At 43.2% G+C, this 19971-nt stretch overlaps 1 protein-coding gene across 1 annotated transcript in view; it reads left to right on the forward strand.

The window, feature by feature from the left end:
- Positions 1 to 3819: 3819 nt before the first annotated feature.
- Positions 3820 to 19971, forward strand: part of SLC3A1 (solute carrier family 3 member 1) — a 30790-nt gene continuing 14638 nt past the window's right edge. Inside the window, exons 1-7 of the mRNA XM_073564215.1 lie at positions 3820 to 4508; positions 12397 to 12576; positions 12662 to 12816; positions 13470 to 13595; positions 16969 to 17088; positions 19172 to 19296; positions 19383 to 19584. Coding sequence (XP_073420316.1) covers positions 4091 to 4508; positions 12397 to 12576; positions 12662 to 12816; positions 13470 to 13595; positions 16969 to 17088; positions 19172 to 19296; positions 19383 to 19584 — 1326 coding nt within the window. The 5' untranslated portion in view covers positions 3820 to 4090. The remainder of the gene's footprint in view (positions 4509 to 12396; positions 12577 to 12661; positions 12817 to 13469; positions 13596 to 16968; positions 17089 to 19171; positions 19297 to 19382; positions 19585 to 19971) is intronic.

Raw genomic sequence — 19971 nt, forward strand, 5'->3', positions numbered from 1 at the left:
AAGTCCATCAGTCAAGTCAAGAGCGTATATGGCTTTTGAAAAGATGAGATTGCAGAATTAGCTAAGGCTGACTAACAGGGTAGATTGACATGTTGGTTCATTTTTTAATTATCTCCATTTTTATTGTTTTCTATACATCTTTCCTGTACTAAAAGATGGCGTACTTCTCCACACACCCCAAGTTGTGTTAATTCAAGTTGGAGGTGAAAATCTTTACAAGCCTGTCTCCATTAAATTGTATAAACGATAGTATGTACAGGTGCTTCTCACAAAATTAGAATATCATCAAAAAGTTCATTTCAGTTCTTCAATACAAAAAGTGAAACTAATATATTATATAGAGTCATTACACACAGAGTGATTTATTTCACGTGTTTATTTCTGTTAATGTTGATGATTATGGCTTACAGCCAATGAAAACCCAAAAGTCATTATTATCTCAGTAAATTAGAATAATTAACAAAAACACCTGCAAGACTTCCTAAATGTATAAAAAAGTCCCTTAGGCTAGTTTCACATTAGCGTTTACGGCTGCAGTATCAGGCTGCGCACGGCCGCCGCTAAGCCCCGCCTCCGCTGGTAGCTCCGCCTACAGACGCATGACGCTGCATGCGTCCCCTATCTTTAGCACTGGGGACACAGGCCGTGTGCAGTATGCGTTTGGCGGCGCATGCGTCCTTTTGACGCAACAGGTTGCAATTTGGTGCGCTCGGCGCAGCGTCAAAAGGACGCATGCGCCGCCAAACGCATACTGCGCACGGCCTGCATCCCCAGTGCTTAAGATAGGGGACGCAGTACGCATGCAGCATCATGCGTCCGTAGGCGGAGCTATCGGCGGAGGCGTGGCAGGGGCGGGGCTTAGCGGCGGCCGTGCGCAGCCCGACGCTGCGGCCGTAAACGCTAATGTGAAACTAGCCTAAGTCTGTTTCAGTAGCTCCGCAATCATGGGGAAGACTGCTGACTTGACAGCTGTGCCCTCTAGATGGTAAACAAACCTCTAATAGTAATGCCTTATGAAAGTGCTCTAGAAAACAGTGCCCACATTTTGCCCCCTAGAAAGTAATACCTCTGTGAACCCCTTTGACAATAACCAGAATGCCCCTATAATAAGTGCCCACTTAACTCCCTCTGTACAGCTCCTGTAAACACAGTTTGATGCCCACACAGAGTACTGTCCCCTTAGTAGCCCCCAAACTCTTTCATGGCTCCAACACTGTATGATGGCTCCCACACTGTACAAAACCCCCACATTAGCTCCCACACTGATAGCCCCCTAAGTAGCCTCCATATAGTATAGTGCACTCCTCATAGGCCTCTATATAGTATAATACACTACCCATGAACCTCTATACTGTATAATGCACTCCCCATAGACCTCTATATAGTATAATGCACTCCCCATAGGCCTCTATATAGTGTAATGAACTCCCCATAGGCCTCTATATAGTATAATGCAGTCCCCATAGGCCTCCATATAGTATTACGCACTCCTCGTAGGTCTCTATACAGTGCAATTCACTCCCCAAAGGCCTCTATATAGTATAATGCATGCCCACACATCTCAGGACAGCGGGCGCCATGTAGTGACATCATTGCATCCGGTGTCATTTTCTGCATCAGTGACATCAGATGCAGAGGGGGACTGATGCAACACACTCCCTCTCCCATAATTGCTTTTAACTATATTGGCATCTAACCGATACAGTTGAACTTGCGATGATGGGTGGGGGTCCAGCTGCTGTCACTGGCACCCATAGCGGCCGGGAGACAGTGAAGGGAAATAGAGTCTCCCTGCTCTGCCACGGAGTGTAACTGTAATGGGCGCACTGCACACACTGATACAGTTACAGTAGCGTAGCTCCGGGTCAGCCCCTCAGAGCGCGGGCCCAGAGGCGACCACCCCATCTGCCCCTGCAGGTAGCTACTATACTGGGTCTTGTAAATTCCTGTACTCTGCCAAGGAGTTTGACCGTTTCTGAACTTTTTAATATTCACCCTGCATTTTTCACAAGTTTTTGTTGTCTGCCACCTACCCTGACCTTCAGCTTATATAACCTGTGATCTGTACCCAGTCTTACAGAACCTCTGCCCGCATTGGACATGGGGGGGGGGCTCACCGAGATAACAGTATAGAACAATAAATATACTTGAGGTTTTGTTTTTTTTACAGATCTGTACAAAACATGTATAATACAGTCAAAGCTTTATGTAGGTGAAGTTTAATCCTTATCATCCATGTGAAGGTCTTAAAGGGAATCTATTAGCAGGTTTTTGCTATGGAATCTGAGAGCAGCATGAAGTGGGGCAGAGATTCTAATTCCAGCGATGTGTCACTTGCTGGACTGTTTGCTGTAGTTTTGATAGAATCCCTGTTTTCTCTGTTGTAGATGTAGCAGTGCTCAGAACGTTGAGCTGTGTATAACCCCGCCCACACCGATTTGACAGCTTCCTGTGTACACTGAATTATCAGCAAGCTGCAAATGAGTGGTAGGGGCCAGGTTACACAGATTAGCTAAACTGCTGTGCACATGAGACCTAAGCCCCTGTTACACACTGCGATATCGCTAGCAATATCGCTGCAAAGTCACCGATTTTGTGACGTTGCAGCGATATTACTAGCGATATCGCTGCATGTGATACTTACCTCCGACCGGCTCCCCCGCTGGTTATCGCTGATCGCGCGAGAAGGTCCTGGATCATTTCTCGTCGGTCACTTCCTGCGGCGCTTCCTGCTGTGACGACGAGCGACGCGTGGAGCCGGGCGGGAGGATGCAGGATCGCCGCGTCTGACAGGTAAGTAGCGATCCCCGTCCCCAGCGATGTCGCTAGTGAGATCTGCCTGAGTGGCAGCTCACTAGCGACCACCCAGCGATTCACCAGCGATCCTGACCGCGTCATATCGCTAGTCGGGATCGCTGGTGCATCGCTAGGTGTAACAGTACCCCTAGTCTTCTAGTGAAAATGCCCTTTTGATAAAACACTGATTGTATTGAAACTACAGCACACAACCTAGTAAGTGAGACATATCAGCAATCGGGCTGTCTTGCCCTATATTATGCTGCTCTTAGATTAAATAGCAAAAATCTGCTATCAGATTCCCTTTAACAAGCAGCACGTTCTGCCACAATGAAAAAGAATTCCAAAACAGGTAAATATTTAAATGCATCAGTTTGAAATATAATGTGAAAAAGTACAAAAGAATAGAAGAAATTAAATTTTTTTTCCCCCACGGTATCATCAAGGCTGACTCAAAATAGTGATGGGCGAGCGACGTGTTCTCGACCCTGCTCGATACTCGATCAAGGATTGTGGTGCTCAGTCGAGTTTGGAGTAGTGCTTTGTATCGCGTGGTGCTCGTGTTCCCATAATACGCTCAATTGAATCATCTGAGCCGCACCCCGCACTGATGTCAGGAGGAGAGACAGAGACCCCCAACCAAGATGCCTTCGGAAAAATGCTTGAGTTTCCCGTTCGCCTCAACTATGCTGGCTACTCAAGTTGAGCACATCCGAGCGTCCGACGCACTTGATTCGAGTATCGAGCATTTCAGTGCTCGATCATCGCTCGCTCACAATCAAAAATGTAATGAAGAGTTGGTGGAACGTAAAAAAAAAAGGCCCCAATCTTCATTGTACCTTTGTGCAGTCAGGCAGAGCAAGACTAAGTTACTCCCATAATCAAAACATTTGAAATTCAAATCCATTTTTAGAATGGAGCCATTGTGTGACCTTCATCAGGAATTTATGGGCATCAAACGGCCATTGTTCTTCCTCGGAGAGATCCGACTGCCAAGAATGACTTGTACTTCACTATGTGTTTCCTAGCTGCAGTGAGCACACGAATGCTACTCTTATCATCGCCACACTACAGAGGGATTGCAGACACCCAATAATCCAGGGCGTTATGCAGCTGTGGTCCATCAATGATTACCAGAACTTTGTATTATTCTGCCTCTCTGTACCTTGACCTAAGATCACGTATTTTAAAAGGGAATTTGCAGCGGCTGGCTTGCAGACCTCAGGTAAACTTTACTTTTTGATCTTGGCCACGTCTGTATGTCTGTGGATCAGAGACCGGCTTAGCTGAGACCATGACTGAGGAGGTAAATGCAGTTGAATTGAAGAAGACCGGAGTGGAGAACAATGGTTTTGTTTCTGATCAGGGGAATGATGAACATTCGATGTCAGGAAGCAGAAAAAGTAGCAAGACCGAAGACCAGATCTACACGGTTAAACTGGATTCTTTTGAAGACCCATTCCCCCTGAAGCCATACGCGGGGATGCCCAAAGAGGTTCTACTACATTTTTCAAATAAAACATGCTACAAAGTGACCCGAGAGATTCTTTTCTGGCTCATCATCATAGCCACACTGGCCATCATAGCCGCTACCATCACAATTATTGCCCTTTCTCCCAAATGTCTTGACTGGTGGCAGAGAAGTCCAATTTATCAAGTGTATCCAAAGTCCTTCCGAGACAGTGACAATGACGGCTCCGGTGACCTTAAGGGTACGTGTTTATGTTATATATCTTTATCAGTCTCAAAATATATGTATTCTGTATTTTTTTTTTTTTTTTTTAACTTCTCAGTGTGTGTGTTCTAGAAACTGAAAAACAATTTAGAACGGGGGAACGGTAATGAATGAGAATATTTGGGCCTAATCATAATAACCTCACAAATCAGTCACCCGCATGCGTTTCCAACTTTTGCAGAGATTATTTCGCGGTATGAGTTTGCTATATCAGAATTTTCTTACGGGTCGATGCTTGGTAAGATGAGCGGTCGTACCATTGCTGAACATTACACACAGAGATGTGCAGTCTACAGAGCATTCAGTGGAGTTCTCATGGGATAGTGAGACGTTGGGCCGATGCATCAAAGTCTTTACAACAGAAAACTGACATAAAACACTTTGTAAAGCTGCAACATTTTTGTGCAACGTAGAGTTGTGAAAATGTTGGTGTTTTCATGGCAGTTTTAAGCTACTTTGCCAAAATGAACAGAGCTCTGGAGAAGCCAGGAAGTGGTGTGGCATTTCTTACACCAGAAATGTTACTCCAGACCATGACCGGAGTTGCATTTCTGGCAAAACGCATGGAGGCGAACACCACTGAGAAGATGGGCCAAATTCATTAAGTAGTGTGCACCTAAAAATAAATTAGGCCAGGGGCGGACGTACCATTGGCGCAGCCTGTGCAGCTGTACAGGGGCCCAAGAGGTAAGGGGGCCACTACCACCTCCAAAGCCGCTTCTCTTATAGACAGAACTATTGTACCTCAAAGGGACCATGTACGGTTCTTTTTACACAATGGTCTCTTTTCTATCTGTGTCTGCCACTGAATTTGGCGCATCTCATTCTTGATCACCCCTGTATGAAACACAAGACTTAATCTTTCCAATTTAATTTTATTTTTCTCCAAATTTTCGAAACACATGTCCTGCCGAGAAGCATAAAAAGTATAACTTGTGCTATCTGCTGGCTAAAACCATTACTAAGCAGAACAAATGCAATAACAAATATATGATTGACAACTTCCGACATCTGAGCGGAACAGGAGAATCATCAAGTCGAAGGAGTTTAGACGTTGGATCGGAAACGGATATTTGGGACCATAGTTCTTCGTAGTCTTAGAGGATCACATGCTTTTTTTTAAATCTCAAAAAGTCATATACAAATATCGTCTGTTTACTGCCATGAAAAATTTAATGTACTTGGAAGTATATTAGATTTTAACCACGAACACTAAATTTATATTCCGTGAGATAAAATAAGCAAAAAGCGCAGTTTTGTTGTAATTATACAGTGCACATTTGTTATGCTGACTTATGGAAGTTTGTCAGGTTCACCCTTTGTGGGGCAATGGACATATGTGTTGTAAACTGCCCCCAATTCGATTGAATAAACTTACCATTCTGAAAGGGTTAAAGGGAACTTTTTACCATGAACATGAGCTGAGCAGATGGATATATAATTTTGGGTAAATTTTTTTTTTTTTTTTTCGTAGAACTTGTATTTTATTGATTGAAAAGCCTTGATATTGTGGTTTTAGGAGTCCAGAGGGCGGAGTTACTTAATATCTTGCCAACCCTTCCCTATAGGAGCAGGCATATGTCAGTCAATAATTAGGACCGCCCTCTGGACTCGGCAAATATAGGAAGTGCTAAGATTTAAATGAAGTTATTCCTTTGCACAACAATATAGATCGAAACGCTCAGCAAATTTCAAGTCATCTAATTATTTTAAACAATGTTTTTAAAATTCGGACAAAATTTGTAACATTGTCCCCTGATGATCAGGACCAGCAGCTTACAGGTATACTTCATCCTGGCTAGTAAATAATTCCAGTGGATTAGTGCTGTAAAGTACAGAATGGCTGTACAGGGCACACAATCAGATGCTGCATGATAGCAGTACAGCACTTGTATTGGGTTTATTGTTTTAGGACGGATTATGACTAGCTACAAGACTTTTACTAGGATTACCTTCTCAAATAATTAAGGATGTATTTTTTTTTTTTGGCAATTCCTTTGATTTTTCCTGGATCGCGTTAATGGGGACAAAGCTTTATTTTGTTTATTTTACTCATTTATATAGCGCCATTAATTCCACAGCGCTTTACAGACATTATCATCACTGTCCCCATTGGGGCTCACAATCTAATTTCCCTATCAGTATGTCTTTGGAATGTGGGAGGAAACCCATGCAAACACGGGGAAAACATACAAACTCCTTGCAGATGTGGTCTTTGGTGGGATTTGAACCCAGGACCCCAGTGCTGCAAGGCTGCAGTGCTATCCACTGAGCCGAATGTTCTGATATTGTTGATTTATAGGCTAAACAAAATACATCCCTTGCACATTTATGGTCCTTTAATAAATTAAAAATATTATTGATGGATTGACTGGAGGGTCAGGAACTTAATTACATAATTTTAAGGTAGTTTGAACTAAAATCATGAAAACATTCCTTTAAAAAAAAATAATCAGCTGATAGCCAGAGGGTTGAACTTTCCTAACCCTGGGGATCTGGCCAACATGTAAATGTAATACATTGACAGAACAGGCAAGCCAAATTGAGAGAGCTGCCTCTTGAGTCCTGACATGGGGACACTTCTTGGTGGTCCTATACCCATATAAACAGGTTGGCTTTGTAGATCATTCTTTTAAACAAAAAAACAAAAATCACATTTCCCTGGAAAATATATTTATATAGTGAATAGAGCAATTACAGCCCTATTCTTGGACCTTTGCTTTGTAAAAATCCACAAATTCATTCAGCAAAGTGACATCAAAGTGTTTCACCCAGAGGTTCCATGGGCTTTGTCAGGGGACATTTGAGATTCAAATTGAAAAAATCTAAAGCTTTTGGGAAAAAAAACAAAACAACTCATGGTGTAGTGTGGTTTAGTGGCTGCAGGTAGAGCTGGTGGCTTACTGCAAATTGTCAGGCTGCCCCTGGACTTGCCATTGCCTCAAGATGCAAGTACAGATGCAGAGCCCAATTAGCAGTAATCTGCACACACTACCTGGGGTTACTAACACTTGTGTAGTGTGACCCTAAAAGAGAAATAAAGACAAGTTTACAAATCTGCAGTAATATTTCAAATACAAGTCATAAAAGGCACCACAAATAATAGGACGCTGTATCATGATGATCCATAACTAAGGTTGGGTAGCAATGTTAGCATCCATATAAAATACCTGTTGCGTTTTCAACCTGTAGAGCCCAGTCCTCCATGGTGAGGACAACTGGCCAGAGCTCCTCATGTGGGGCTATCATGTGTAAGTGATGTTCTGAAGGTGTAGAATACAACAGCGCCATGTGACTGATATCAGCAGGTTGGAAGGTACGAAAGTTGTATGGGTCCTACAGAACACCAGAGGAGATTAGAGAGAGCCTAGTCTTCAACTCAACAGTGGACTCTGAAGGTCCAGCAAAAGAGGACCTCTATTTGGAGGTCACATTGACATACTCACTTACCACTAAGGAGGCATGATGCACATTTACCTTACTACGTGTTATTGGCGATATGTCCTCTGTGGTATTGACAACAAAAAAAGATTTGCGGTAAAGATGAGGGTAGACCAAATCATTTTCTTGACTAACTAAATGTATCTATGGACCATTCCTAGTGAGGAAAAATGATTGCAGTCTTTGTAGATGTGAAACCCCTAATTTTACAATGAAAAGAATAAAATTGAATTCTTATTTTCCACCTTTCGCCCACTCACCTCTTTTATAATAATACATTTTATTTTTATAGCGCCGACATATTCCGCAGCACTTTACATTTCAGAGGGGATTTGTACAGACAATAGACATTACAGCATAACAATAATCACATACAGTAGATTATAACAAATACCAAGAGGAAAGAGGGCCCTGCTCGCAAGCTTACAGTCTATGAGGAAAGAGGGAGACACGAAAGGTGGGTGGTAACAGTTGCCCTGATTGTATGGACCAGCCATAATGTTAAGTGTGTAACAGTACAGACACAGAGGGCTAATGGATGCATAAAGCATGTGGGAACATGATGCGGGAAATCTGGTTATGGTAAAACTTTTGGCTGTGCCACACAGGGATAGATTAGGTTAATGTGTTGAGGCGATAGGCCAGTCTGAATAAATGCGTTTTCAGGGCACGCTTAAAATTGTGGGGATTGGGGACTAATCATATTGACCTGGGAAGAGCATTCCAAAGAATTGGCGCGGCACGTGTAAAGTCTTGGAGACGGGAGTGGGAGGTTCTGACTATTGAGGATGCTAACCTCAGGTCATCAGCAGAACGGAGGGTGCGGGTAGGGTGGTATACTGAAACAAGGGAGGAGATGTAGGGTGGTGCTGAGCCATGGAGGGCTTTGTGGGTGAGGGTAATAAGTTTATACTAAATTCTGGAGTGGATGGGTAGCCAGTGTAATGACTGGCACAAGGTAGAGGCATCGGTGTAACGATTGGTGAGGAATATGATCCTGGCTGCAGCATTCAAGACAGATTGGAGAGGGGAGAGTTTGGTAAGAGGGAGACCGATTAGAAGAGAGTTACAATAGTCGAGATGAGAATGAATAAGAGAAACAGAGTTTTTGCAGACTCAAAAGTAAGAAAAGGTCTAATTCTAGAAATGTTTTTGAGGTGCAGATGACAAGAGCGAGCCATTGATCGAATGTGGGGGGCAAAGGAAAGCTCTGAATCAAGTATGAACCCAAGACAGCGGGCCTGTTGCTGGGGAGTAATAGTGGAACCACCCACAGAAATAGCAATGTCAGGTATAGGTACATTAGTAGAGGGAGGAAACACCAGGAGTTCAGTCTTTGACAGGTACAGTTTCAGATATAGTGAGGACATGATATTAGACACAGCGTTTAGACAATCGCCAGTGTTTTCTAGAAAGGCTGGCGTGATGTCAGGAGAAGAAGCGTATAATTGGGTGTCATCAGCATAGAGATGGTACTGGAAACCAAATCTACTGATTGTTTGACCAATAGGGGCAGTGTACAAGGAGAAGAGGAGGGGGCCTAGAACCAATCCTTGGGGGACTCCAACAGTAAGGGGAAGGTGAGAGGAGGAGGAACCGGCAAAAGATACAGTAAAGGAGCGGTCGGAGAGATAGGAGGAGAACCAGGAGAGAACGGTGTCCTTGAGGCCAATGGAACGGAGCATAGTGAGGAGGAGCTGATGATCCACAGTGTCGAATGCTGCATAGAGATCCAAGAGAATTAGCATGGAGTAATGACCATTTGATTTAGCTGTTAGCAGATCATTAGAGACTTTAGTGAGGACAGTTTCAGTGGAGTGTAAAGAGCGGAACCCGGATTGGAGAGGGTCGAGAACAGAGTTTTCTGAGAGATAGCGGATAAGACGGGAGTGGACCAGGCGTTCCAGGAGTTTAGAGATGAAGGGAAGATTAGAGACAGGTCTATAGTTAGCGGCACAGTTTTGGTCGAGGGATGGTTTTTTAAGTAGTGGATGTATGATGGCATGCTTAAATGAGGAGGAAAAGATACCAGAAGAGAGAGAGAGGTTAAATATTTTAGTTAGGTGAGGGGTCACAGCAGGGGAAAGGGACTGGAGGAGATGTGACGGAAATGGGTCACTGGTGCAAGTGGTTGGGCGAGAAGATGCAAGGAGCCTGCTTACTTCTTCTGTGACTGGTTCAAAATCAGAGAGTGAGCTAGATGCAGTGGGGGAGGGAGGACAGTGCATGGTATGAGGTGATTGGGAGATAATTTCCTGTCGAATCTGGTCAATTTTTTCTTTGAAGTAATTGGCCAGATCGTCAGCTCGGACCTCTGTGGTTGGGGCCTGTACTCTTGGATTGAGTAGAGAATGAAAAGTGTCAAAGAGACGTTTCGGGTTATTGGACAGTGAGGTGATGAGGGTGTTGAAATAGGTTTGTTTGGAGAGGTGAAGGGCGGTGTTGTATGTTCTAAGCATAAACTTAAAATGGATGAAATCTTCGTGTAGATTGGATTTTCTCCACAGACGCTCGGCGCACCTGGAGCACCGCTGCAGGAAACGTGTTTGCACCGTGTGCCAGGGTTGTCGCCGTCTGCGTTGTGGTGTTCTATTTATAGGGGGTGCAAATTCATCCAGGGCACTTTGAAGTGTTTCATTGTAATGCTTCAATGCAGAATCAGGACATGAGAGGGAGGAGATAGGGGCCAATGAAGACTGTAAGTTCTTCATAAGTTTCTGGGTGTTAATGGCCTGTATGTTTCTATAAGTCTGGACAGTGGGGGTGACCTGAGCAGCGTGGCAGTTCTTGATAGAGAATGAAAGAAGATTGTGGTCAGAGAGCGGGAGAGGGGAGTTTGCAAAATCATCCACTGCACAAAGCCGAGAGAAGACCAAGTCGAGGGAGTTACCGTCTTCATGCGTTGGAGAATTAGTAAGCTGCGAAAGGCCAAATGAGAGGAGGTTAGAGATAAAAGGTGAGTAGCAGTTAATGAGAGGGGAAGAGCAATGGGGATGTTGAAATCTCCCATGATGAGGGTAGGGATGTCACAGGAGAAAAAATGTGGAAGCCAAGTGGCAAAATGATCCAGGAACTGATGGGATGGGCCGGGAGGACAATACACCACCGCCACTCGCATGGAGAAGGGGGTGTAGAGTCTGACGGCATGGACCTCAAAAGAAGGGGAGACTAGTGAGGGTAGTTGAGGGATAACCTGAAAGGTACATTTTGGTGATAGGAGCAGACCAACGCCTCCACCTGCTCTATTGTCTGATCTTGGGGTATGAGAGAAGTGTAGCCCCCCGTATGAAAGAGCAGCAGCAGCGGTAGTGTCTGACTGCTGGATCCAGGTTTCAGTAAGAGCCAGGAGGTTAAGAGAAGTAGAAAGGAAGAAGTCATGAATGAAGGAGAGCTTGTTACACACTGAGCGAGAATTCCAAAGTGCACAATTAAGAGAGACAGATGGCATGCAGGGAATATTAATAAGATTAGAGGGGTTTCTGAGTGTAGCAGTCGGGGGGTTTGACTTTCTATAACATGGGGGACCAGGGTTGGGAGCAATGTCTCCTGCGACTAGGAGGAGGATAGAAAGAGTGAGCAGATGGTTAAGTGATTTGTGAGAGCGTCTCTGATGTTGAATGGTGGGACTGACTGGATCTGTGCAATTTAACAATGTGAAAAGAGCGTGAGTGCTATACATAGGAGAGGAAAGGATCGAGGGGCCGATATGGATGGAGTGTAGAGAGTTAATGCCAGGGCGGTGGATGTGTGTGAATGCAGCGGCCAGAATAAAAGTTACACAAATGCATATGGTATATATTTGTTGTACTCCTAATGTACAGGGAGTAGATGTATATAAATGCCTTACCTGTCTCCTGCCCTGTCTGCCATGTTATAACTGCCAGTTGTACTTTGATACATGTACTTCGATTACATGTACATAAATGCTCCCCCTAGCTAGGTCTGAATATATAGGAGGTTAAGGCTAAGTTTTGGTTTTTTTTGCTCTCTCTCTTCTCGTTAATCAATCACACTAAATTGAGACACCAGGACCCAATAAAGTGTTGTGGTCAAATAAACACATGTCCAGCACTACATGGATCGTAAAGCACTTTGAAAAGTTTCTTGACCTCACAACATAAGGGGACAAAAGGAGTAAGTTGAAAGAAAAAACTATATACCAGATATAAGCTTGCATAGTTGAAAACACATAGATAGAATTCAGGATTAACTGCTTGCTGACATTGAATGGAGACACAGGAGTGGATTCAGAGCAGAGATTGGAAAAGCTGGTTACCAGATATAAGCTTGCATAGTTGAAAATACATAGATAGCATTCAGGATTAACTGCTTGCTCTTATGCTTAGCTCTTATGGCCATTTTTTCCTCTTGTCTACTGTTTTGAAGAATATTCATAACATCAAGTTGGTTTTAAACCTGTTTAGGAGTCCAGGAAAAGATAGATCACTTTGTGTATCTGGATGTGAGCACTGTTTGGGTTGCTCCTTTTTACAAGTCCACGCTGAAAGACTACCGATATGCCGTCGATGACTTCCGATCTGTTGACCCAACTTTTGGGACCATGAGTGATTTTGAGGACCTACTTGCTGCTCTCCATGACAAAGGTGATTTACAAGCTTATTCCATTGTCATTTTTCAAACCCTGATTTCAAAACATCTAAACCGTTACTATGTCTTCTTATCCACTAGGTATAAAACTAATCATTGACCTAATCCCAAATCACACCAGCAATAAACACAACTGGTACCAGTTAAGCAGGAATAGAACTGAGAAATACATTGACTACTATATTTGGCGTGACTGTGAATTTACCGGAGGCAAGGTTACCCCTCCCAATAACTGGGTATGTTTTAAACAAAAATTACACATACAGTACATCTATGTAGTGTAATATTGCCGACATTTAGTCTTTGCAGATACTTGGTCCTTGTTGGCTATTATAAAGAGATCATGTAGCCCAAAACCATTGGGCACTTGTGAGTTTCTCAGCAAGAAATGAATAGTCAAACAAGCACTGGCGCAACATTGGTGTAGTCAAGTAGTTCAGTCCGGAACCATGAGGAGCAGTAGGACAGATGAAGTGGAATCCAGCAGGGATGAATGCAAGTTGAAGCATAATATGCACAATTAGTGGAGCACACCATACACAGGACTAGAGTCTCAACCCTAAGACCCAGGTGTGTTCATTAGTAGGCCTGAAATAGTCCTAGGGAGAAGATTTCATCGAGCCACAGCAGGCAATTGGCAAAATCTGATGTGGAGCACAACAGATGGCAGCAGCCCAAGGGGAAGGAAGCAGAGCCTGGGATAGGTGTGTAACAGCTACACGCTGAATATTATTGAATCAGACTACGTGTGCCTCCAGCTCCATTCGGTGGCACATTGCTTTTTTTTTTTAATATTTAATTGTAGTAGTATTCCATTCATATAATAGAGCCTATTAAAAGTGCGCCATTTTTCGTCATAGTCTCATAGACCTTCATCTGCCCTTTTCAGGTGAGTGTGTACGGAGACTCTGCCTGGGACTATGATGAAGTAAGGAAGCAATGCTACCTGCACCAGTTCAAAAAAGAGCAGCCAGACTTAAATTTCCACAATCCTGATGTAGAGAGTGAAATATTGGTAAGTGGATATACGGTATGTAATTGGTGAGAACCCACAGCACTCTTATTATAGGAGCAGGGCTAGGCGCTACCTCCATAACTCAGGAGTCAGCAGTGAAAAGCTCTCAGGCTGGGTCCACACTACGGGCTGGGTCGTGCAAGCTCTGGATAGTAATTACACAGCGGCAAGCACCCTTAGTATTAAAAACGTACCCACTCCCACTCTGCACCCACCAGGACCATATTTTCATGACTATTGGTGGACCTGTGAAAATGAGCACCTGCTGGTCACAATCAGATATTACTCAATATACTGGTAGCCGTCTCCATTAATCAGCATGGAAACTTAACTTCCCTGAGGATTTATGATTGTCAAATGGCAAAGGTGAGAAAGCTGCTATCAGAAATCTATGTCAGTGACTCGGGCCCCTGAAAACAGAAGAAGCAGCCATTCGAATTTTACCTGCCCGTTCCTTCTATCCCCCATCATCATCTTCAAAAGAGTTGTGAACCCACCGGGAACAACTAACTTTTATCTAGTTTGTACAGAGGTCTTTAAGGGGTTAAAACATGTTATCATCTATATGTTATGAAAGTGCTTTACACTTCATTCTCATGGACAGAGGGATTTTGAATTTGATAGTGTACAGCTCCTTTCCAGGGTCACTGGCCACCTCAGAGGATCCTTGTAAGGGCTGTCTAACGTTGATGGGATCGCTAGATTGGGCCAACTCTAGTGCCTCTGCATTTCTCCTATATTGCAGATGAAAAGCTGCCTCTGCTTGTAACAGTGGAAAAAGGGCAGTTCAGGACAGCAGTTCAGCCATGTCGCTGGCCACCTCAGAAGATTCTTGTAAAGGTTGTCTGAAGCTGGTGGAATAGCTGGAATGGGCCAACTCTAATGCCTCTGCTTGTAAAGCCGGGATCACACATGCGAGAAACTCGGACGAGTCTCGAATCTTAATACTCGGCATTGCTGCCGGCTCTAGGGAGCGGAGTGTGCAGCTGCATGCATTTATATGCAGCCACACACTCCGCTCCCGAGCGCCAATGGCAGTGCCGCGTATTAAGATGCGAGACTCGCCGAGTTTCTCGCATGTGTCATCCCGACCCAACAGCACAAAAAGGGCAGTTCAGGTCAGCAGTTAAGCCATGTCACTGGCCAGAAATGGCACTCTTTAGGAATCGGTCCATGTTTTGCATATGAAAAAAAAAATCACTAAATGGGACATAAAGGAGTTGTCCGGTCTAAAAAATAAAAACCCGCAAAAAAAAAAAAAAAGAAAAAAAAAGCTCAACTTTTCCTGTAGATAAATGGAGATCATCTTGATTTTGATCTCACTGAGATGATGACAGCTGACCAGTCCTTTCCGGTATCGTTCCCGATGTCACAGGCTTTCTTTCACAGGAAGGAGCATTTGCTTTAAAAATCAGAGAGGTGAATAAGTTTATACCTCAATCAGTTAATAAATGCGTCAATAACTTGGAAAAACGATGAACTTTACACCTGCTGGTTTTCTCATTAGGCCATAATTATAAAATTAGTCACTGTACACATTCTTCAAACTGCTGACAAGTCGTCCAAGAAACCTTTACAACTGAGACAAGATTGGCCGATTTATAATTATTAACTTTACATAAGTGACACAAATTGGCAATTAAGAGAATCTCACGTTATCTAAGCAAACGAAAGTGTTTAAAGAGTAACTAAACATTTAACAGTTTTTTAAAAAAAAATTTTTTAATGCACTGTTATTGCCTACATATTGGCCCGAGTCTGGGTCCTCCGACCCCACCGATCTCCCAAAAGGCAGCTAAGAAGTGCGCAACTCGGGAGACAGGTCCTGTCTGAGCACTCACACAGAGCAAAGTACACGGTTCAATAAACAGGGATAACAGATTGAGAAAACCCATTTTCATGTAGCCAATAAGGAAATTTTTAGTCAAAGCAGTTGTCCTGTCTTAAGACTTGTGAATCCTGGCCAGTCCACACATCACAGTACCTACTTGGACTGCGTTTTATGGATGTCTGAATGAGGCTTTATATATTATTCTGGATGGGGTCAATAATATTAGTAAATTATCAATACACAACATAGAATAAAAACAATAAATACGTACCGTGGAGTAACTAAATAATTAGATATAGCAATACGTGTAAAAAACACAAGGGGGTGATTAGCTGACAATCATTTGATCAAGAAAACGTAAAAAGCCATCCCACTGCAACAAGACGCACCCAATCAGGACAGTCTAGTTTCTCGCTTCGCTATGAGCCTGCAGGCCTCAAAATAGACGAGGGTAGAGAAGGACCTGGGCCTGACTATTTTACACCTAAATAGACAAGGTGCACAGCCCAAACGGGACGGGAGTGGTAACTGAAAACATGGGCCAGCACACCTGTTAATACAAGTGTAACGTGTAGGTGCACATTCACACAGCACCTACAGATCGCACTTATAGGAACAGATGTGCTAGCTCCTATTAGTCAATTGTGAAGCAAATACCGTACTTCATGGCATCTAGAGAGGTTGACTCCATCTCACCATACAGCTCTGATTATCTTAGACATTCATGGCCGCCAGACGTTTCACAAGAACTGCCTTCTTCAGGGATTATGAGGCAGTGACATTGCAAATCAGATCCATCAAGTTCTATAGTATAATAAAAAACATGTGACATGCACAAAAGTGAACAGGTTGGTTGGACAGTGTTCACACCACCCAAAGACTGAAACACAGAAAAAAACAGTATGACAAGTGTGCAAAAATACTCTTTTGTAAAAAATATAACAGTAGACAGCAAGTGCTAGAAAAAAATAACAAAAACAGGGTATTTAGTGAATACGTTTTTTGGAAAAAAAATGTATACTAAGCCAATCCATCTCACCATACAGCTCTGATTATCTTAGCCACTCATAGCCGCCAGACGTTTCACAAGAACTGCCTTCTTCAAGGGTTATGAGGCAGTGACATTGCAAATCAGGTCCATCAAGCTCTATAGTAGTTGCAGAAACAGGAGCAGGCAGCCCTCTTGACAGTTTATGAACTCCCTTCCACCTCTGACCACTAGTTATGAGTGAAGATGCTCAGATAAGGTGTTCTCTGAGCATGCTCGGGTGCCGAGCGACTTCGGCGTGCATGAAAAATATGTTGGAGTCCCCGCGGCTGCATGTCTCGTGGCTGTGAAACAGTTGGGCCATGTAGCAACACGACTTCTGTGATTACTAATGAGATGTTTCAGATAATGGCTTCGTTTCACGTCTAGATAGTTTACATTTTATGTCTACGTCGTTTTTTTGTTTCAATGTTTCACCAGATGGAAATTAGAAGGATTATGTCTCCATTGATTGCGTTCCCCCCCTAGTAATTACATAAATCTGTTTATCTCAGGATATTATAAAATTCTGGCTGGAGAAAGGTGTTGATGGTTTTACAGTCGATGCTGCCAAGTTCCTCCTGGAAGCAGAACACCTCCGAGATGAACCTCAAGTCAACAAACTACAAGATCCGGTATGTGTCGTGTCGCTGCAGTTTCGACATAAGCAGTGAGAAGAAATGCTACATTGTTCACAGTCATTAAGCAAAAAAACAAATGATGATGGTAACAGAAAAGGAAAATATGTACTCGTATATCTGGAAAGTACCTACAGTTGTGGTCAAAAGTATGGACACCCCTGCAATTCTGTCAGATAATACTCAGTTTCTTCCTGAAAATGATTGCAAACACAAATTCTTTGGTATTATCTTCATTTAATTTGTCTTAAATGAAAAAACACAAAAAAGAGAATGAAGCAAAAAATTGATCATTTCACACAAAACTCCAAAAATGGGCCAGACAAAAGTATTGGCACCCTCAGCCTAATACTTGGTTGCACAACCTTTAGCCAAAATAACTGCGACCAACCGATTCCAGTAACCATCAATGAGTTTCTTACAATGCTCTGCTGGAATTTTAGACCATTCTTCTTTGGCAAACTGCTCCAGGTCCTTGATATTAGAAGGGTGCCTTCTCCAAACTGCCATTTTTAGATCTCTCTACAGGTGTTCTATGGGATTCAGGTCTGGACTCATTGCTGGCCACCTTAGAAGTCTCCAGTGCTTTCTCTCAAACCATTTTCTAGTGCTTTTTGAAGTGTGTTTTGGGTCATCGTCCTGCTGGAAGACCCATGACCCCTGAGGGAGACCCAGCTTTCTCACACTGGGCCCTACATTATCCTGCAAAATTTGTTGGTAGTCTTCAGACTTCATAATGCCATGCACACGGTCAAGCAGTCTAGTGCCAGAGGCAGCAAAGCAACCCCAAAACATCAGGGAACCTCCGCCATGTTTGACTGTAGGGACAGTGTTCTTTTCTTTGAATGCCTCTTTTTTTCTCCTGTAAACTCTATGTTGATGCCTTTGCCCAAAAAGCTCTACTTTTGTCTCATCTGACCAGAGAACATTCTTCCAAAAGGTTTTAGGCTTTTTCAGGTAAGTTTTGGCAAACTCCAGCCTGGCTTTTTTATGTCTCGGGGTAAGAAGTGGAGTCTTCCTGGGTCTCCTACCATACAGTCCCTTTTCATTCAGACGCCGACGGATAGTACGGGTTGACACTGTTGTACCCTCGGACTGCAGGGCAGCTTGAACTTGTTTGGATGTTAGTCGAAGGTTCTTTATCCAACATCCGCACAATCTTGCGTTGAAATCTCTTGTCAATTTTTCTTTTCCGTCCACATCTTGAGAGGTTAGCCACAGTGCCATGGGCTTTAAACTTCTTGATGACACTGCGCACGGTAGACACGGGAACATTCAGGTCTTTGGAGATGGACTTGTAACCTTGAGATTGCTCATGCTTCCTCACAATTTGGTTTCTCAAGTCCTCAGACAGTTCTTTGGTCTTCTTTCTTTTCTCCATGCTCAATGTGGTACACACAAGGACACAGGACAGAGGTTGAGTCAACTTTAATCCATGTCAACTGGCTGCAAGTGTGATTTAGTTATTGCCAACAGCTGTTAGGTGCCACAGGTAAGTTACAGGTGCTGTTAATTACACAAATTAGAGAAGCATCACGATTTTTCGAACAGTGTCAATACTTTTGTCCACCCTCTTTTTTATGTTTGGTGTGGAATTATATCCAATTTGGCTTTAGGACAATTCTTTTTGTGTTTTTTCATTTAAGACAAATTAGATGAAGATAATACCAAAGAATTTGTGTTTGCAATCATTTTCAGGAAGAAACTGAGTATTATCTGACAGAATTGCAGGGGTGTCAATACTTTTGGCCACAACTATATATATTGTGTTCTTCAACACTATGCCAGAGCTGTAACCGCAGGCAGATCGGTAGGAGAGAGGAATGTAACTCTATCATAAAGTAAGGAAGTTACAATTAGAAAATGACCTATTCTTTAAATCGGGTTTTTGAGATAAGTGTTTTTTATGTATATGTTTTTTAGGGAATTTATTTTTTCTAATATCACAATCTGTATTAAAAATAACAAATAGAAATCTTCCAATTCTCACATCAGACACTGGAGTTTTTTTAGACTATAACTTCCAGTTATTTCAGGAAACAGCACATGTACAACAATATTTTCTATAATTTCTTTTTAGAGCACAGTTTTATCCTACGGAGACCTGTATCATGATTACACAACTACCCAGGTGGGGATGCACGACATCCTGCGAGATTTTCGTCAGACCATCAATACATACAGCAGAGAACCCGGACGTTACAGGTAACCCAACGTTTATGATGTTACTCCTCTGTGTGCCTTCAAATAGATTGTATGCAGTTTTCTCACACGGGGCGACTCTTTTGCAGGTTTATGGGTACAGAGTCCGACGATCAGAGAACAGTGGCAAAAACAATGATGTATTACGGCAACGCCTTCATCCAGGAAGCCGACTTTCCGCTCAATTTCTACCTGTTCGATTTGAAAAAAGATCTCACTGGAAAATCTGTATTTGATGTTGTGGATCTCTGGATGAAATCCATGCCTAAAGGGAAGTGGCCCCACTGGATGGTACAAAACAATAATAATTCAGCTTCAGGCGTATAAACTTCAAAATGTATTGGCATGACTAAAATATAAGGATACTGTGCGCAATAAAACCGCCAACGCATTTCAAACATCAGAGGTCGTGATCCTGCCTTCGACGTGAGCTCGTGCACTGAGCCCGCATCTTTCTCCGCCCTTGATGGCCGATTTAATCAGCTATCAAGTGCCTTTGACGCCCAAAGGCTGTTAGAGGCAAAAACTGACAGTGGGATTTAACATGCACCGGCCGGAAGTGCGTCATTAATCCCACCTATCGGCGTCCCTGGCACATGATTGCAGAGCGCCGATGGGTTTTCATGACAGCCGAGGGTCTGCATTATTGTATCAGACTGGGAAGCCAAGGGCCCACCA

This window comes from Dendrobates tinctorius, unplaced genomic scaffold (genome assembly GCF_039654945.1).
Source record: "Dendrobates tinctorius isolate UK_male_01 unplaced genomic scaffold, ASM3965494v1 ptg000434l, whole genome shotgun sequence".
Taxonomy (NCBI): Eukaryota; Metazoa; Chordata; class Amphibia; order Anura; family Dendrobatidae; genus Dendrobates; species Dendrobates tinctorius.